Source organism: Lepisosteus platostomus, chromosome 15 (assembly GCF_059453375.1).
Source record: "Lepisosteus platostomus isolate fLepPlt1 chromosome 15, fLepPlt1.hap1, whole genome shotgun sequence".
Classification (NCBI taxonomy): Eukaryota; Metazoa; Chordata; class Actinopteri; order Semionotiformes; family Lepisosteidae; genus Lepisosteus; species Lepisosteus platostomus.
The window spans coordinates 26785784-26807145 of record NC_142625.1 but is presented as its reverse complement, the minus strand read 5'-3'; the positions used below and the strand labels follow the sequence as shown (position 1 = coordinate 26807145).

General features: G+C 44.3%; 1 protein-coding gene across 13 annotated transcripts in view; it reads right to left on the bottom strand.

Annotated features, from left to right (window-relative positions):
- ptprt (protein tyrosine phosphatase receptor type T) overlaps positions 1-21362 on the bottom strand; it is a 190992-nt gene that overhangs the window by 109074 nt on the left and 60556 nt on the right. For all 13 annotated transcript variants that reach the window (XM_088607904.1, XM_088607905.1, XM_088607908.1 and 10 more), the window contains exon 8: positions 12315-12608. In XM_088607904.1, the coding sequence (XP_088464030.1) occupies positions 12315-12608 (294 nt within the window). The remainder of the gene's footprint in view (positions 1-12314; positions 12609-21362) is intronic.

The window sequence follows — 21362 nt, the reverse complement described above, 5'->3', positions numbered from 1 at the left end:
CAGTGCCTAATTGAATCTGAAAACAGAGAAAAATAAAAAAAAAAGCTATAGTTTCCTGGCACAGGCTCGCACAAAACCCATCTGTCAGGCCTGAGAGAGGAACGCGTGATCCTGCACCCCAAGACTCGAATTGGAAGGGAAGGCTCACCCAGTCACAGCCACTGCCAGCTAGGATGTGCCAGCCAACCCTGGCTCCAGCACGGGAAAACTCTGTCTTTCCGAGATCAGCCAGATGCTTTGGTAGCCTCAGAGGACGGGTAGCTAAAGAAATCAAGTCTCAATCCATCTTTAAACGGGTGTCGTGAGGGAGCACAGTCCAGCAGGTTTCAGGGGACTCTTCAAACCAAACAGCTGAGGAGTTCTGAAAAGTGCTGAACTGATGCACATAAGATAATTCCTTTAATTACTTAATTAAGAGCTCAGATGGAATGAAAAGCCATAAGACTCTATGGGCCCTTGAGGACCAGGACTGTGTGCTACTGGCTCTGTAGGCACCACTGGATTACCAAATAAGACTTTAACGGTCTTATTTGATGTGCAATTAAAATAAGCATCCTTAGCAATAAGTGCAGCAGGCAGCTAAAATTAAGGGGCTCGCTGAGACACAGCTACAATGCATCGATGAAACAGAGTAAAGCCAGTCTGTAGCTGCTGAATGTCTTTAATGCTGGTTTATTTATGAACTTGGCAATTAAAAGATGGTAATCGCCTTGCCTTTCTATATTTCATGTACATATTCTGCTGCGGCATTGCACTGGAGAGGTCTGCTAACCTCTGCAGAGGTCTTCTAAGCCACTGCAGAGGTCACACGCCACACAGAACGATGATTGCAGGTTAATCTGTGCTCCCCCTGACGCTAATGCAGGCAGAACACGAATCTCAGCTAAAAAAAAAGAACACAAACTAGAACAATAAGAGGCATGTTCGCGACTCAAACTGCTGTGAGATAACACAAATGAGAAAGCTCACAAGTCAATGGACTTAACCAGTTCGCAGACAACGCCAGGGAAAAGCAGCAGCGAAGTGCTGAGGCGTGCTGATCGGAGCACGCGGACACGGCTCCTGACTCTCAGTGCCCAGGGGCTCTGTGACCGGCTGCCGGCAGTCCAGCCAGACGTTGGACGACACTCCTGCACTGCACGTGATGCAGTGTTAGAAGCTACAGCGGACAAAGAAACTGCTGTCAACATGCCACAGGAAGGAGAATGGCCTTAGTGCCCCATTTTGTACTTTGCGCAAATCTAACCAGGCTGCTCCCAAGTCAGACTCACAGAGCTTCCACTCTCTACCTGGGTGTTTGCTCTCTCCACATCACAGGGAAGTTCTCCTTTTGATCACAGAATGAAAGGGACACTACCTGACAGGCACCACCAGACAACCTTTCATCTTCCGGGACACGCAGCAGGGGAAACGCCTGGGCTGTACGCAGTGCGTGCAGGCCGACAGACCCCCGCTGCTCCTCAGACACAGCCGCTCCAGGACCACTGCGCTGCAGAGCGACGGAGCCAGACAGCCCAACCGACAGGACCGTTCTGGTCATGGCCACCTCCATCACAAACACTGCTGCGAGTCAGGACTTCACTGTCTTGCCCTGTGCCGTTACCACTCGCGTCCGCCTTACTGAGCAAGAGGAATTAAGAGTACACCATATCTCTAAATGTATTGTCGCGAACACAAAAATAAAATCCTAGGAATTATATAGACGATTCAACTTTAAAAAAGAGAAAGGAAATTGGGGGGAAAGTAACTCCTGAAGAATAACTGGCATTTTAAATTATTTAAACAGAAACGTGCGACCATTAATTTTCTCTTCGCACAATTTAACTGTTTTAAACCTAACCCGTTGCCACAGGTCTACTAGAAAAAAACAACAATATTTGATACATCAGAATAGTTAATCTACTATCATTTTCTGCATTTAAAAATGTATGAATGCAAACTGTGTGACAATATTTTACCGTCTTCAGAAGAGTAATATACAGATGCATAAATGTTTAAACAAAACCACTATTTTTGAATGTGAAAGATAAGGGAAACTGCCTGGGAATTAAGACAAATTAATTGTCTAATCCAGCAATTAAATACACTTGAGTCTTCTGTTGCATATCTCAGCCTGATGAGTCACACTGTAGCTTTGTGTTTGAGCAATTAGGAATCATTACAGCGCCGCACCACAGCCTGGCCCATGGAATAATTAGCAATGGTGGCCCTGTGCAAACTGAACTCACTCCCAGATCAAAGCTGTGGTGTCCAGGAGGGACAGAGCATAATGCATTTCTGTCCCATTATCTGCCACACAAGCACCTGTATGCATTATTCAAAGATAAAGAACATTTTTTTTTAAAGAAATCTGCCATCCCCAATTTCATTCCATGTCAAAAAAGGCTCTGTTCTTAATGAAAGCAACTGGTGATAATGGAGACTTCCAGGCCCTCGCTCCCTCCACAGTGTCACTGCACTACATTTAATTGAGGCCCGTATGCTTCTATTGAAGAACGTAGGCTGAAAAGAACAGTAAAACACCCTCTTATTGATCTACACGATTTCAGAAGAAATTAAGCCATTTACCATTACAAGGTCTCTTTTTAAATGAGGTGTACTTCGGTCTCTTCTATTCAGGGCTCTAATGAAGTAAAAATTGGATTCTGATAGTTTAAGGATGTAGGAGTCAGAACAAAGCAACTTAATGGAGACCAAATGAAGCATGATTTCTGTTTAATAAGCATCTGGTTATTTCTTGCCAGCTGAACTACGCTTCTGTGCCTGGGTTCTGGGGTGCTCAGCTAATTCCGTGCTGACGTTCAAGAGACATCGGCAATATCTGTTTATCAGACTGCGTGTGCAGCACCACGAGGTTTCCTCTGAAGTCTGAAAAAAATCTTTGCCCATCAAGCATCTGGCCCCTTTTTTCTACATTTGTAAAGCCCTTGACATAGCTGTAAAAGAGATTGCAGCAGCAGATTTTGCAAAAAAGGTTAATAACTCTTTTAAAATACTAAGTATATAATGTTATTTAATTTCAGTGGTACATAATGTTAAAAGGAGCATAAAGATGTGTGGAAAACCATGATACTGTAGGTGAAAAAGCAAGTAAATGTCTGAGATAATCTCAATACAACACATGGACAAGAGCCATTTTAACATGGGTAGTTGCTATTTTTCCCTACTTCCGTCTTTTAAATCATTACAATGTGGTTCTTTGAATTTACGAACACACATACATGCACAGGTAAAAATCACAGTTGCAAAACCTGTGTAACTGTGCTGGGGGACCAGTAAGAGCCACTCTGCCTTCTGTAGAAGAATTTCAGTGCCAATGCACCAGCATGGCCATCTCAGCACTGTGCTTTAAAAGATGCTGTGCTTTGAATAAAATGTCCCTATTTGTGCATTGAAGAGACCATGCACTATTTTTGTAAGAGTAGGGGATTTAACCATGGTGCCCTGGCTGAATCCCACTCCGGACGTGATCAAACTCGTCTCCCTGAAGTCGCCCTTCAATTTAAACGATGAAGCAGCTTCTCACTCTTCCACCTGATCTGCTGTGCAGCAGGGCTACCGGTGCAAAATGGCTGCTGCACGTCACCCAGGTGGGAGCAGCAAGACACCAAAACCAGCAGGCCCAGTATCCGGCATGACACGGGGCCTATCACAATCTCACACGGGGTCAGTGCCACACTTACACAGGAATGCCAGGTCCTCCTGCTCTGCCTGGAGAGGCAGGGATCTGCATTTGTAATCCTGTCAAGGCTGGAGCTGAGGATCTGTCACTCCTCAATGCTGGGAGAGCTGGGACCCTCATGTCAAAGCAACAGACATCCAGAAGAGAACTATGAAGATGCCAAATGCTTCTGGCAACACTATTCGTTCAAATAAAAAATGAAGGGTATTACAAAATAAATAACCCTTCAGGGCATTTTAAAAGTGTGTGTGTGTGGGGGGGGGGGGGGTGAGGATAACTAAAATTGCAACTTTTTTTCCCCACCTAAAGCCAATTCCTCTCTTAAGGCAGAATATGATATATATACAGCAGAGAACATCCATTACAGAGTGAAATCAGCTTGGTGCACAGATAAAGTCCATAAACAAAAGGACATAAGAGATCGTTCAAAGCCGAGTTTCCATGGAAATAAACAGGAAAAAGGAGCTCCTGTCTCAGGCTGCCATACCTCCAGGGACTCTACAGCACTCAGTTCCTTTCCCGGTTCGATCTAGAGAATCACCATGTAAAGACAGGATTTCAATCCCTCTGCCCCAGGTGGGAATTATTGTTTTGCACTTAGTCTCTTCACAGGGACAAAAAAAAACCTTCCAGATTGCCCAGGTAATGCAGCAATTACTACTCTTGTAACTGAATCCATTACAATCTTTTCTGCAGCATTTCAAACAAAGAGCTGTACAAAAGGGCTTTTACTCAGCACTTCCTCACCTACTGGGGTCACTTCTTACCTTAGCTCTTCACTGTTTTAAAGAAAATAATAAACACCAAATATATAAAAGTAAATAAACAGGTTTTTCAGGTGTGCTCAGACTGGTAATAACAGACTTCATTGCTCTTGAGAGTCAGTGCGATGCTCCCATTGGCTTGAAAGCATACAGCCATTCATTTCTCTGGCTACTAACTAGCTCCACAGTGTGACTGGTACCTTTACATGTAAAAATGAAAAAAGGAATAATTTATAATAATTACACAAAATACATTAGCTAACAGGGGTTCTTATTAACAGCAATCAACACTGCAGGAGTTCACAAAAGGGAAAGGGAGCAAATACTGCTTCAAAGAAACAATTAAGTAGCAGGAATTATAAGATTAAAGGTGGAAAATGTGTCTTGAACTTATTTCAAACATATAATATAGTAATCAAAATCACAAGGGAATCTAGTGTAGCACTGAAAGAGAAGGTTTCTAAGTATTATTTCTAATTTTTCAGACAGCAGATGCAGCTCTCCGATTCTTCCCAACACACACTGATGGGATGGACTTGAATTGCAAGCGAACAAGAGACGGACTGGATTCAAACGGGCTCAGCTACTCTGCAGGACAACATTATCATGTTTATTTTTAAAGGTTTTAAACATTAAACAAGTGCTGAAACATCTGTAGAAAACCCCTCTTAATGTGACGAAGCATTTCCTTTCACCCTCACCGTCTTCATGTGGAATCATTCTCTTTATATCACAGCTCATATCTATTATTTTCCTGTTCACGTGAACAGTTCAAAGTGTAAAATGTTTCTTATATAACAGGGAATCAATAATCTTGAAATGTTTTTATAGTGGAGCAACAGATCACAAGGTTTCAGGAATGGCTTACAATTACATACATGGGACATGAAATATCACCTTTAATTGTCAAAGTATCATTAATAAAAATTCCTTTCAGCGGCAGACAGTGGTGTTTAAGTTAAAAGCTTTACATTATCTCCCGCGGGATAAAACTATTGACACAGTTTGATTTATCACGGTTGATTAATTTGGCAACTCACCAAGCACTTGCACAGAAATCTGTAATATGCTAGCTCATGACGTCTGTATTGAGTTGCGGAGATATAAATTTAAAAAGAAACCCGGTTAATTCCGCTGTGATGCCTTTCTATCTGTGAGTGGGAACTGGGCCAGCGCTAGTATGCAGGGATTCGAAGAAGAATGGATTGCGCACAGGCACATTTTATTACACTGCTGCTTCCACTTCAGAATCGCATTTCAATAACCTGAACTGGATTTATTTTCTCTTCTGCAAACTACAGACTGGAGTATTGACATCTTCTCAATAACATCTACAACTAACTTGCTGTAGAAGCCCATTACAAACTTGTCTAGGACATGACAAAAATGGGCTCACACACAGCTTGTCTATGTGCGCAAGAAATATTAAATGGCTGCATAGTGTGACTGTTTGTACAATACTTATGCATTATAAAATAAGATGATAATCTGTTCTGTATATACGTTTTATGTAATACAGAATATTCGCTTAATCTCTGTTTTCATTTATTAAGAACAATCAGCCTATGTCAAATCCCAATTCAAAATACCATGTTCATTTTTAAAAGGAGATCAGAGAGAAAGATTTAAAAATAAATAAAACATTAGTGATATGAGGGTCACCCTTTGGTCTGCGCTGAACAAAGGAAATGGAGAACATAACTGAATTCAGTCCTACTATTTTCATTTTTTACTACCTTAGGTACATCTCCACTATTTCACATATTCCAAACCGTAGGAGAAGAGGATGTTGTCTAGAATATTTCTTCTACAGTATACACTCCTGAACACAAGACATTCCCTCACCTCCTCAAAGTGTAAAGCACATTCTCGTACAGACACAAAACTGGCAGGAATGAATGCATTGAGAACACAATTTGATACAACTACAAATTCATATTGCTGTATTTTACAAATGATAATTTCTTATACTTATTTAGTGCTTTTCTGGATACTCCAGTCAAAGCACTTTACAGATAACAGGGATCCCCTCCACCCCCACCAGTGTGCAGCCCCACCTGGATGATGCGCCAGTACTCTCCCCACACACCAGCTCTCAGTGGGGAGGAGAGCAGAGTGATGAAGCCAGTTCAGAGAGGGGGGTTATTAGGAGGCCCTGACTGGCAAAGGCCTGGGGGAGATTTGGCCAGGACACTGGAGTAACACCCCTACTCTTTTTGAGAAACACCCTGGGATTGTTAATGAGTCAGGACCCCAGTTTTATGCCTCATCCGAAGGATGGCACCTTTTTACAGTATACTGGGGCATTAGGACACACAGACTGCAGGGTGAGCGCCCCCTACTGGCCCCACTAACACCTCTCCCAACAGCAACCTCAGCTTTCCCAGGAGGTCTCCCATCCAGGAACTGGCCAGGCTCACGCCTGCTGAGCTTCACTGGAGTGTGAGCTGCAGGGTGATATAGCCGCTGGCTAAATAATTCATTAAGGTATTGGAAAAGACACGGCATTTCAAAACAAAATAGAGCCTTGCACCGTGTAAATCCAGGCTCACACTAAGGAAATAATTCATTTCAAGCAGCAATACACAACAGTTCTGCCAGTTGCTATTTAAAAAAAACGAGTAGAAGAAACTGCAGATGAAAGCATCAAGTTCGTAAACGAGAAGAGGGCTTTCAGCCTGTCTAATCCACTCGTTTGTTGATCTGATCAATTGATCCCAGGATCTCATCTTGAAAGAGGCCCAGTCTAGTGCCCCGGGCCGCGAGGAGAGGAGACGGAGCGAACACTGGCTTCCTTATCTCAGACCGCGAGGAGGCCAGGCAAGGGATAGAGATTATGATGTATTAGATTTTGTCACATAAATATTTAAACCATTAGCTGAAAAGTATAAGCCTTTAAAAGGGCTATAAATCTATGAGTGTGACTGATCTCCTGGTCTGTATCAGCAATATTTTATTATTGGGAAGGGGCAAAGAGGTTCCATGTTTTTCTCAGGGACGATGAGCACCCTGTGCCAGAAAACCAGCAACGTACAAGAAAAACTGGGAGTGTGAAACGGACTTGCTGACTGAGACAATTTCAAGAACCCCAGCTGGATGTGACCTCTTTCACGACCTTCAGCCAACTAACAGAAGTCAAGGAGAGCTGGAGGATGAAGCCTTCGAAGTCATAGCTGTCTTTCAAGGCACCATACAGTACAAACCAAAGTATTTTGAATTAAAATTGAAGATGTCGGCTAATAGGTATGAAAGGAGATATAGTCTTCAGAATACATCTTCAGAACTAAGACTTAGACAGGGCCATACCAAGGCAGACAGGTTAAGGATTTGTTTTTATACAGGAAGAGTACATCCCAGAACCCAGCACGCTGTGAACCGCAATATTCTCGTGCTTGGATTTCACGGGTACCTTCGAATGCTCACCTGGGTAGGTCTAGAACAGGTGTCAACACTTCTCAGTTAATGCAGTTACATCACCGATAGCACACTGCAGATAGGAGGCAGAGACTGGAGTGGGAAGACGGTGTTATTGAAGCCCAGTACACATAATTCACAAAGTATTTTCACTTTGATCTCCTAACACAAGGCAAAGGACATATAAACTGTTAAGAAAAGATAATAATCCTGTTTGGTTTCAAGTCAAGCAGAGGTCTATAGATCTTTGCAATAGAAGAATGGATTAGGGATCTTAAGTCTACCTCCTAACAAGCCTTAGCAGCTATCAGTGCTAAGCTGAGAGAGTATGTCAGCAGTAATGATGGCAAGGAGGGATTAAGTGACAGGGGAGACTCAAATGAAATGCTGTCTCATCTCACATTTCCCATTAATAACTGGTCACATTCAGAAACCAATCACCTGGACCTTGCAATCAAGAGAGCTCCCATCCAAACCATCCATTTCAGGAGTGGAAAAAAAAGAAAGTTAATCTGTTTACACCAAAATCCTTGAATCCCAGATATCAGAGAAACTGCTTCTCAGCTTGTAATGATTTCATATTAAAAAAAAATCAAGTGATTTGCTTTAGAGGTCAGACTGTGACAGTGCTGTTTAACTATCCCTGTACCTGCACAGCTTCTGCATGGCTGGAGTGCTCATCCCACTCCTCCATTCGAAGTTCATGATGCACCTCCTACTCAAAGTTTTTGTCAGCCTTCTGTGAACATGAGTGTCCCAGGGACCATTAGAAAGGCAAAAGTGCTGAAATGCATGAGGGCAGTACAGAGCTAAGCTGACCCACATCCACATTCATTATTTAATTTTCTTTGAACTGAGCAGTTGCTGGTATACCGTTCAGTTTACGACTTTCCTTTCAGGACAAAAGCAGTTGGTAACGAAGCTGTATAAAACAGATTTACAGTTAATTTCAACACCAGGAAACAGCATCTCTAAATAACTCCTGGACCGCGGTCAATTCGTCCCTGTGCTGGCCGAGGAACACCCTGTCGGACCTGTGATTTAACTACGCCGTGTGCACAAGTCAGCCGCTGCACTCGATCTAAACCCGACGTGCCCGCGGGCTCGGAGCTGCGGCCGCAGAGGCGAGTCCAGCAGCAGGAAAGATGCTCTGCCAGGACCTGACAGGTGCCCCTGGCCCCTGGCCCCGGTACCGCACCGTCTGCGAGGAAGGTGCACGGCTCTCTCAAGCTCATCGGTGTGCTCTAACACGTTGTGGCACCTCGAAAGAAGACTAGGGGGCAAACGCTGCCACGACCCCTCCAGAACCGCGCTGCCGTTTCTTGTTTTTTCCCTCGCTGCCGTTTGCAACAGGAGGGTCAGGTCCCTCTCTGTGGACTCTCACCTCCAGATGCACAACAAGGGCTGTGTCTGTAACTGTCTTGATCCAAGGTGAAACAGAACCAGAACATTTTTCACATTTTAAGGAACCTCCTGTTGAGGGTGATGATGTCAGCAGCCACTGAAGAGACAGAGAGGCGCTGACCTTCATAGCCCCTTGAAAACTTTGATATCAGTTTCTAAAAAAAGCATCTTTTCAACTTAACGCCTGTATTTTAATCTGGTTCCTCCCATGATCACACCCCTTCTACTGCCCAGAACTGTTTACAAAGACTCAGGGATGGAGAAATGCTATACTTTTCAAAACCTCATGAAAGTTTTGTCAGCGGAGCTTCTGAAGACAGTATCTCAGCCTTCCAGCTGTAAAGCCTGCACCACCAAAGCCAAACTCCACCTTTGCATTATTCGCTTACTGACTGCTATGTACTTTTTCATCAGGCTTTATTATTACCAAAGCGCCTTTAACTCTGCTAAATGTTTTCCATCCTGAATATGTTACCCTGGTGTCCTTGCTGCATGAGCATAATGAATGCTACTGCCTGTAGGTACAGTATGTATTATAGAGGAAACAGTTTACAGCAGATTGAATTAGCATTAGCATAATATGAATCATCGTGGTTTGGAATGAGAAAAATGCAACTGGGATGACTCTCCCTCCAGCAAGCAGGACTGGGAAGTGCTGGATCAGAGCACTTCTGTAGTGTGGAAAGGCCAGAGAGGAGACCTTAGACAGGCAAGGGGAACCTGTGGTGCCCGGTGCATCACAGAACAGCTGCAGGGGTCTGGCAAGATGCCGGCATATTTGTATATTATTTTCACCAAACAGAAAAATATCTGCTTCTCTCTTCGTATACCCAGAGCACCATGCCAGCACGTTGCCTGTGTTATTAATCGAGGTAAAAAAACAGCTGCAATCACTCTGTCTCAGAAGCACGATCCTTGTTCCTTCCTTCATATTTGCTTTTATTTCCCCATTTTTCTTGTTCCTTCCTGCTCCCTTCCCTGGGTTTATCTTGACAAGACCAACACGTGCTCCCCCTGCAGCTTAAGAAACGCATGCCGACTAGAGTATCTGGTGTCTCGCTCCAGCCTCCCATGTAGGGTGCGGTCCTGCCTCTGGCCCTGCACCAGCTGGGGTGAAAATCCAACGTGTGCAGGAACTTCATTTGGCTACCTGCAGAGATGAATTCTATCCCGGGGGGTTGCATACGTCACCCCTCACCTCACTAAGGTGATAGACTCCTGGAGAAAGCCTAGACTGACCCAATTAATCTGCTCTAATTTTTGTAAAAAAAAATCTTCTCGTTCACTTTATCGCCACCACATGAACAGCGGGGATAGTGAATCAAATGCACTTTGTTTCCACTGGCAGAATGCCCAAGTTTGATAAACTGAATACAAAGATGTACAGATGAAACAGAACTAGCCAGTCTATAGATGCACCACAGTGCTTATTATACTGTGAAACTGGGTGATCTACAAACCTATTTATTTGGTTGCTATTTGCTGTAATCCATGCATGAGTGTGTGAGTGTGCATGAGGCTTTGTCCTTATTTTATGCCATACAGATAATAAATAAATCAGGACACGTCAATGGGCTGGAAACAGAGCTGAGAAGAGGAGAAGAGAGAAGCTGCGCGGCTCTTCAGGAGCAGAACCAGTTTACCCAGCAGCAGTACAGCTATCCGTCTCCAGACTCCAGCTGGACTCTTCATCATCTGACTCACCAGGAGAACAGAAACTTTTTCTCTCCTGCTCTTCTGTACTTCAGATTGCGATTCAGGTCACATACCAGCTTGTCTTCAACTGACGCAATCACAAAGTACTAAAAACTAGATTCTCAGAAATTACATACTGGTATGATTATAGAAAATTGTGCTTTTATCTGATTATCTGTCAGTTTATTAAATGAAGTGTGCTTTGTTCAGGCATGGTTTACATCCTACCTACTGTGTAAATAATTACATGTGAAATTGCTTCATTTCCCCCTCCTTTTCTCTTTTGTATTTACAATCCCAATTTATTCCTATTTGCACAATTCATAAGGATAAACTAGTAAATCCCCAACAAGGTTTTCTAATTAGCAAGAAAACATTGCTCTTTATCAAAAGTGAAGCCTTTGTGTTTGGCATGGTTTCCAGATTGCTGGCACTTATCTTCCATAAAAGAAAGAGCAAGCCACCTAAGTAGAGCCTGGCTTTCAAAACAAAAAGCATAACAACATCCAGGCACTGGTTTCAGAATAGCACTGATTCAGGGGCATCTTTCAGAATACAAGTCTGAGGGAGGCTAACCTAAATCCAGGCTCTGGGGCAGAACTGGCAGTCAAACTGAGAAAACACAGCAAGGAATTGTGGATACATCCCAGTAACGTTCACAACTGCAATGCTACTAATGTTATTTGACAATACTTGACAATAAAATCCTATAGTTTGATTATAAAATGAAGGGCTGGGATGATAGAATATATATTTAAGTGTATCATTTTTATCAGAAGGGTTTGTCTCAGATTTGTACAATATATGGCAAATAAGAACTCATTTAGAATATTGTGTGCATTTATGGTCACCCCGATACACGCCTACTGTTGCTCCAGAATCAGTCCAGACTGTCCAGTTCTTGAGGATTCGCAGTGATGTCTTGTACTGACAGGCTAAAAGAACTGAACCTTCTTAGTCTCTTGAACAGAGAAGACCAGGACAGGACCTGACTGAAAATCCCGACAGACACTGACAGAGCCCTCTGGAGTTTTTTTGCAGTCAATAATAAAACACGAACCTGAGGACACAACCACAAGCTAAAGAGAACCGCTACTAAAACTAAGAGCTGGGGGCACTTCTTCACACGAAAGGGTTGCGGCAGCCTGGAACGAGCCACCTAGCCAAGACCTGCAGTCCAACACCTCCTGGCTCCTTTTAAAAAACAGCTGGACAAGATCCTGGGATCCTTGGAAATTAGCTACAAGCAAGAAAGTCAGATGGGCGCAACGGGGTCCTTGCATGTACGAGCTCTCGAGCTGGTGACCCCCCTCCTGCCACGGAAGCCATAAGGAAGAGTGCGGAGCTGTACTCACCGGCACATTTGGTCCGCGTGACGAGGGGGGGCCCAGGAGGGCCTGTGCCGCCTTCCCCCGGCCGGGTCAGCAGGACCTTGATCTCGTATTCCACGTCCGGGTCAAGGTGCCACAGCTTGTAGGTCGGCGAGTCCACGATGTGGGTCTCGGCCCAGTTCCCCGTGGTGGTGCGGTACTCCACCTCTTTGAGGATAATGGGCCCATCTCCGATGATGGAGTTGGCATTGGGCTTAATCCACAGGTAGGTGGCGCCTACTGCCAGCAGCTCGGGGGGCGCAATCGGAGTGGGTGGGGCTGCGGAAGAAAAAGACTCGTTACCAGTGCCGTCACAGACCAGGGCCGGCCAGAGATCTGACCTTCCAGTGCGTCCCAGGGCTTGTGGCCCTTCAGTCACTACACAACAATCAGGCAATTGAAATATTATTCAAGCAATCAGTGTTGAAATTCATCAGTGGTATGGGCATCTTACTGAGCCGGCTGCACAGGCAGTAAATTGTAACAGATATGAAAATACGATGGCCTACGCGGTTATTACAGAACACAAACAGTGATTACAATCAATGACATGTGGCTGTATTATTACCAAACTCTGACAGAACCTGTCAAGAGGGAACAGTACGAATCATCACACAGATTCATCCTCATTTCATCCTTTAGGAGGTTATCATCTCCTGAGGTGTACGCAAAACTGCTTCTCCCCACAACCCATTTCCGACGCAGTTACGAAGTGCTTTGCAAGTGGCTCCAGCTTTGCCTGCCGGGGGACTGAACGGAGGTGAACCCCATGCAGTTTGACACACGGCAAGTCAATGCAGCGATTCAGGCTGCTCATCACGCAGACCGAAGCCCACGGGCCGCAGAACGATGGGTTTGGGGTTAAGGAAGTCAAACCCAACGCAATTCGCGCCGCCGCTAACTGTCACTGGCCACGGCGTGCGAGGTCCCGGGATAGAGGGCCTTTATACAGGGATCGGCTTCTGAACGTCGGGACAGCCGGCCTGCGCAGACGACGCCCGTCCCCCTTACAGCACCGAGCAGCCGCTGGGCGTCTGGGTCCCCGGGAGCCGCTGGGGACTGTAATTACTCCATCAATCGGGGCTGTGATCCCTACTGTAGCCCTTGTTGAGGCACTAATGAGCTTGTGAGAACAGGCAACAGCAATCTGAGCTACTGCTTCATAATGGGGCTTTTTATTAAGCTTCCAAATAGCACAAGCCTGTAGGTGACTTTAAAGATTTTATTTTCTTCTTTTCACTTTTGAATGCTTCTATCCAACTCCAGGCAGCATAGCAACTTCATGCTAGACAGGTAACACATTATTAGTGACAGACTGGGGCAGAGTCAACCAAGATGGCAGCCAGATCCACACTCAAATCCCTTTTCAAAAACATCTTCTTAGGAGCTGCTACAATAATTTGAAACCCTGAAGGTTTCAACAACCACCAAAGTATTTTTGAATGAAAAAAACCTGAAAAGCTGCTTGTCAGATGGCCGAATAACAAAGGTCTGTTTATTTCAAATGGTCAGATTGTCTTTCTACAACAGGCTGACATATCCTTTAGTATTAAATCAAAACGACCAAAACAAAAATCCTAACTTTTTAGCAGAGCCCTAAGTTTGCTTTTCTTAAACTATTTTCCATAAGGAGATGAGACAGGATTAGCACCAAACCCCAAATTAACTAAATAACTATTAAAGTATAATTTAACTTGCTCACCTTTATCTCTTTCAATCCACTGGCCTTTACCTTCCTACTCTGTTCCCGGCAATGTATAATTATCAGGGACTAATTACTCCCACCAACAGCTGTAATCACTTACTGGGCTATCAGTCACCATTATGGCTCAGCTACTCACCCACCCTGTTTCCTAGATGAGCCAAAATGGCTACTTTGTACCGAACCCTCCCCGTGATGCCTCAGCTGCATATTCCACTCAGGAATATAGGCTCCCTCACACTGCTGTAGTTTTGAACGTTTGAGACACATGGCCCACCAGTTAAACTGCTCCTGCTCAATGTCCGTTTGGCACATTTACTTCAAACATCACACTGCAAGTGCGATTCTAGATCCAGCAGGGTGTGAGGGACCTGACCGCCGTTTCTTTTGGATTGCCGTCAATATGCGCCTAAAACGGCTCCCGCTCCCTTAGCAGTTCTGCTAATTAACAGTGTTAGGATCCCGGGTGGGTTTGGATGCAGGTGGGTTTCTGGTGAGGGACTTAGGACGCGTGACCAAACTTCGGTGCAAAAGGGATTTAAAAAAAAAGTGAATAAGTGACTGGTACGTATACAGGACACAACAACAACGAAAAGGAACTCGAGCGGCGCCAAAGGAAAGAAAATAACAAACCCAAGTGAATCTAGCTAATACAGCGAGGTCTAACCTTACTATCCTGGACAAAAATCCAAAGGGACTTCGGCGTCTTGATGCGCCCCAACGTCCCCACACTGAGCTGACCAGAACCAAAACACACGAGCGGCACACGCCCCTAACCTAGCGTGTCGAGACGGAAGTGCACCCTGTAGCCCGACGCCCTTACCTCCACCGCTTGCTGAACGGCAATTAGTGGTTCTCTAGAGATCTCCAAATCCATATCCACACTCGTTGCGCTCTTCCCAGTATCTAACTTTTTAACGGAGGGCTGTTTAACGGAAGAGAGAGTGGCAGAAAATGATAATTGGACTATAAATTCTGGCGCAAGAAGTTTCTGATAAATCAACTAAGTCACCCAATTTCCGCGACTGCGCACGAGTGACAACACGGGCAGGGAGCGTGTCCGGAGAGAGAGCTTCTGGCCGATTCAACTCTTCTAACACGGGCTTGACTTTGCCGCCTGCTACTCTAGATCATTTTCTAGGATAAAACTTGCGCCTTTAACAGGTAACAAAGGGCGTACCGCAACTTGAACAAACCCCTTAACTAGAGCACACAACAAATTTCAATAGGACGTAAACAGCAATAATGCAGACTGGTCGCATACGAAGTGTTGGGCAGATTAAATCTACACCCCGCCTGCCCGAGCTCTTCATGCTTTTTGAAGCCCAGCTCCAGCCTGCAGCAGAAACCAGCTAGAACTACAGTTGATGATAACATCCAACAGCGACAGCCTTTATCCTTTAATTAATGCTGTTTATAACTAAGGACCAAAAGAAAGGATGTCCTTCTGTGGAAACCCTGCTCTTCCATTATTCATATGAGTAACATACACCTGTTTCCAAGTGACACATGCTGCAGGAACAAAGAAAGGTCTGAGAGACCCGACTACGTGCTTACGTTAAAGGGGCGTTTTTTAATTAAAAGGGACAGTGAACATTAACCTTTTATTTAATTAACCAGTAAGTAGAAACCTAGAGGCTAAGGCATGGGTGAACAGCTAGATGTACACTATCTGCTCTCTAAGATGTAGCAAACACAGATAACAGATTATTTCTTACTGATTCAACAGCAACTCAAACACTAGGCCCAGCTCTGTCTGGAGTCGGGCTGACGAAAGAGTAACTCTGGGCTTAGGTTTAGTAGCAGGGAGACGATTGCAGCATGGAGAAATGGGTTTGCACGCAGATCAAGATGGCCTTCTGCCTGCTCCTTTGTTCTGCTGTGGCCTGCACTGCAGACTGCTGCTGTTCCAAACTGCTGCTTCATTAAACTATCTCATGACAATGGAACCTACAGCAGAACTGCCTGCTGTTTCCCAGCCTTTCTGTGAAACTCCCGCGAGACCTTCTCCACTTGGAGTGGCGGGTAAGCAGGGCGATCTTTTCCCTCTCCCTCCAAACAAACAGAAGGAAGGATTCTGGAAACAGTGCAGCCCCTTATAAGCCTTCCACTCCCACAACACCTCGGCACGAAGATTTCCGCTGGAGGGGAGGACTGGGAAATGCTTATCTTAGCTTCGCACTAAATGGGGTTCACTTCCATTTCAAATTTTTGATAGTTTTCAATGCACACTAACCTTAAACCAGCTCTCTACGCATGCTGGCGGCAAACCAAGCCTGTAACATCAGCCTCATAATTTCAGTCTTTATCACCTGCACTCCACAGGGAGTTTTTAAATCCGAGGATTTTTGTAAAGCTTCAGCAATCACATGCTATCAGATCAAACCCCACTGAGCACAGCAGATACTGCAGTAGGAGAAAGGTATAGCGTAAAATGGGAATTTGTGGCTGTGAGACAACAATTACTGAAATCTGCTGTTTTTCTCAAGACTTGCAAGAATACCAACTGCAGGAACGTCAGGAGACCCCAGCCCTGCACTCACTCCACTGATGCGATAGAAAGGCTTTTGCAAATTTTCTTTAGCTTTAACACTGAGCACATTTCCAAACAACAAAGAATGTAAAAAACGGTTTATAGTGTGAAAAAAACATACTTTGCAGCATTCATATGTATTAGGCTAAAATAAATATTCTTAGGATATGCGCCTTCCTTATTTTTGTAAATGCTTGGTATTCATCACACATTTAATTTTTTCACTGCTTGCCAATTAATTACTGTAACCTATTAAGCAGACAGTTGTACCATACAAAACTCTGCCTACACACCTCCAGGTGTACCTGTCCTCCGTGCTGATCACAGAAGGAGATATTAAGGCTATCACACAGCGTACAGGGCTGCACAGAGAAATGAAATTAAAGCACCTCAGTGACATTCTGAGGTGCATTATTGTGGGAAACTAGAGATACCTTATCTGCACACAGAGTTGAATCCTTTTTCTATTATTTATTATTTCTCCAGATATCAATTTATGTTAGCATGTGCAGGATGTTTGTCTAATACAGCACCAGTCCGACCCCGGCATTATGCTTTAATACTCCTCCGTTCGCTCATGATAACCCAAACGCTGTTCCTTATCAACCCATGCTGGGCCATTACCGACAGGCACTTTCATGCTCTTCTCTCACTCTGCTCTTACAGTCTCTGTGCTCTGTCTCCCTCACTGTCACACGGTTATCTGATCTCCACGGCTCATCTATAGTCAAAAGACAGGACTCGGATTCTAAAAGACTCAGGCTGTGCTACTCCTTGGATAGCTATTAAAGTCCTGCTGTCCAGGACAAAAACAGAAGCTTAACTGGGGATTCACCCTAATTTTTAATTGGGGAAGTATATCTATGCATGATATAATATCTCTACATACTAAGATTAAAAATGCAATAAATGAGTACTGGAACCTATAACATTTGTAGAGTTTTTTACACTGTCGCTCAGTGTACAGGGCATATAATGCATAATACATGAAGCATCTTTTCACCAGGTTTTCTTTTCTTCTGACCACATGCCTATCTGTGTAAATATATTATTAATACTTTCGTTGTGTTCTTAGGGCATTTTCAATATGCATTCTTCCAAAACAAATAAAAATACTTTAATAAAGAAATATTTCCTATCTCAAGTCTTTAAACCAAACCATAAATAACACAATGCTGAAGAAAGCCCCCCTCACTTCAAACAACCAGAGGGAAATGGAAAGACACCAGTGAATGTCTCCGGGGACCCCACTGCAAGAGCCTCATCCGCTCCTCGTCAGATATCCTGCTGCTCCGGTTCAGAAGCGAGAGCCTTTGGTCTGGAAGCACACAGGAACCAGCAGGTGTTTGAAGCGTTCAGACTCAGACGCCCCCTTGCCTCCCCTCCTGCATTGCACCTGCCTGTCTCGGCTCTTCACAGAGCCCTGCCTCCTCCCAAACAGGACAGTCGTCGTCCACTGCTAATGCACCTTTCCAGCTCAGGGAGGACAACCGTCTCCTCCAAAACCCACCCAAAATACCGGTTGCTGCCACCTTCCAGTACAGGCCTGCTGCCCCTTCAGCCTCCCTGGCACAGGCGTGGACATGTGGATTCTCCACCCTTGGCACGCCGAGCTCCCGTGCACTGTCTGCTCCTCTCAATGACTAGCTGGGTCCACTTCTCTGTATCCCTACTAGCCTGCCCGCCCCGGCTGGTTTAGAGGTTTCCCGTGTTGCCGGAGACAAGAGGTGCAAAGGAGGCTGGAAATGGGACAGCCAGCTTTGAGAGAGGACAGGTAGGGAGCTGTGAGCAGGAAGAGGAATGCTCACCCTCCATGATTAGGGGTCAATGATTACCATGGGGGTCAAATTGTGAGCTTGATGGGGGCAGGAGAGCGATCTGTGACAGCCACGTCAAACCAGCAGGTGTTCCCTCCACAACCAGTGTCCAGAAGAAGAGCAGCAAGGGGCTGTGGAAGACACCAGGAGCTAAAGGCAGCCATAGCCCTCATCCATCGTCTCTCATCCTTCTTCTTCCATCTACAGACTCTGGACGTGCCCCCTTACCTCATTAATAAATCAATCACACCTCCACTATCTTATTCTCTTTCTTCCAGTGCTGTCCTGACCACATGAAAGAGGGGAGCAGGAGCCCGTGGCATAGCAACGAGGACATGCAGGGAGGGGCAGGCTGGAGGTGTGCCTAGCTCTATTCAGTCTCCTCCGATACAGAGAGATCAAACCCCAGCTGAGCACTTCTTTTCCAGTGGGAGTTTTCGGGAAGAAAAGTCCACTCTGCCTGATTTCCATGCACGCTGCATCTGCAGATCAATGAGCGAGAGAGAGAAAGACCCTGCAGGGGTCGCGACAGCTACTGTACATTAGGATATACTCGGGCAGGAAAGAGTTAGCAGAGAAGGCCGAGGGTGCATGGAGTTGGGTCTGCACGATATAGGCCAATAGAGCAAGACAGATGAATTCAGCCCATTAGAGAACCTTTTAAGTTTAAGCAGCTGCTTCAGAGTAATAACCTACAGTATCACTCCACTTAAGAGCAGCATAGCAATACTGAGTCCCATTACCTGGGGTGGGGGGGCAGAAAGGTAAGGTTCAGGAGTGAGGTGCTGCAGCGATTCTCTTCTCTCAGTCTGTAGCTACTGAAAAAAGAGCCCCCACCCCGACTCAATGCGACCCCCACTATCCTCGCCTTTCCACCTCCTGCAGTTATTAATGTCTCCACAGCCTGCTGGTGAAAAGCACATTTATAAAGCGCAGCATTTTAATCTCACCCAAATCTCAGCATTTCTCTTCTTCTCTGCAGATTTTAAAGACTCGCGTATTCATGTGTCTCCGTGTGAAAATGAAAACGTAGTGCTCTGTCTTTGAATCCTCGCTCTGCACTTACTCATTTGATTTTGCTGTTTTTTTTTCTTGGGGGGGAGAGAGAAAGCTCCCAGGAATGCTACAAGCAGCACAGATAATTTACAGGAGAGTTCAGACATTTTGCAGTTAGGCTCTCTCTAGGTTTTTCTTCCACTGTTTCTTTATTCTTTGAGTATTTAAGAAGGAGGCTGCTTATAACAGGACCAGGTGATGCAGAAATTTCATAACAGAAAAACACAAAGCACAAAATACACTACACTCAAACACATATTTCTCTGGCTGCCGGGCACACAAGTCCCAATGAGGACAGGAACACGAAAGGCAGATATTTCGTTTCAAAGGGTGCTGAAGTGATGCTGGAGAATTATTCCCACACACTGTGCACAATATGGCTGAGCTGTGAGTCTGGCCAGTGCTCTGGCTATCTGTCAGCAGTGTCTCTGCACACCTGAGCATCCCCTGGAAGAAAGCCCACTGCCGCACACCTGAGCACAGTCTCACAGGAGAGGCCCTAGCGTGGGCACGGGGACAAGACAGATGCTGTTGATTCAAAATTGTTTTCCTTTTTCTTTTTTTGCACAATTCCCCATTTGAGATCACTCAGCATAAACTTAATTCACATTCTGAGAACCCAGCTGCATTTTTTGAGCTGTTAACTCATTTGGTTTCTTTCTTCAGCCTGACAGAGGAACACAGAATATCTGAATATCATGCAATCTGTGTTTGAAAGATGCAGAGAAGGGACAGCCATGACTCAGTGGTGCTCTAGTTTTCCCACTCATTTTTTCTATTTTCTGTACTGAATGTGCCAACATAAAACCTGAAGATAAACAAAATATTCATAACTAAATAATGTGTCTTGCTGAGCATCTGAAGTCCAAAAACAGCACACTCCATTGCCATGCAATACTCTGACACTATTGTAATGATTAGAGTATTTTCAGTTCCGTAGGCTTTTTAAGCAAAACAAAACCAAACTAGACTATTAGCACAGTATTTATTCTTATAGTCCCTGCACACCATTCATGAAAACACCTGGCAGGTTACAATTGCCAATTTCAATCATGAGAATCGCTCAAAGTTTTTGCTGACTTTTGCAGAGGCGTGACATGCGGGAATTTGATTAGGGATGAGTACGCGGACAGTCCTCGCCACGGTCATGTCACACAACTACGCACACAGGCCCAGGATGAGCAGAAATGGGCTTTGGACACGACAGCATATAGGAATATTCTCGAGATTTAAGTCAAATTTAAGTTTCCCTTCAACTGAAACGAAAAACACAAATATTATAATACATTTGCCAAGACATATACTGTACAATCTATATTGAAGTACCATGCATGACAACCCAGTTACTGCTTTTACTTGATTCACAGAGAGTGAACAGTTTTTCTAATGTGAGAAATCGAAAACGCAATTTAAAATATTGAAGAATGACATCTGTTGGTAATGCAATTTGTGTTGAAATATTTTTTTTATTTTATTCACCTAATAAATATTTGTAAGTGTATTGAAAAAATACTGTCCTGATTTTAGAAAAATGAAATATTAACAACGTTACAAAAAGAACCTCAAAATGACTTTTGCATTAGCAATAAGGGATTTTGCTGTGAATTCAGCATAAATGTTATTCGTGATGGTACACATTGGGCTTAAAAAAAAAGAACAACAAATGAGTGTTTGAAAGTAGAGCCAAACCAGACTGAAATCTCTAGCAATAACATTTAATGTTATGTTCTATGGCAGCACATATAACAAAGCTATAAACGCTAATGTAAAATTCTGTGCATTTTTCTAAATAGGCATTCACAGTGCCTAAAGTCACATCATTACAGTACTTCATCGCTCACTGTACAAATGCTTTGAGTAACTATTACCTCTACCACATCTATATTTCTACTGCAAATTTCTCTAGCTGAAAAATAACAGAGCCA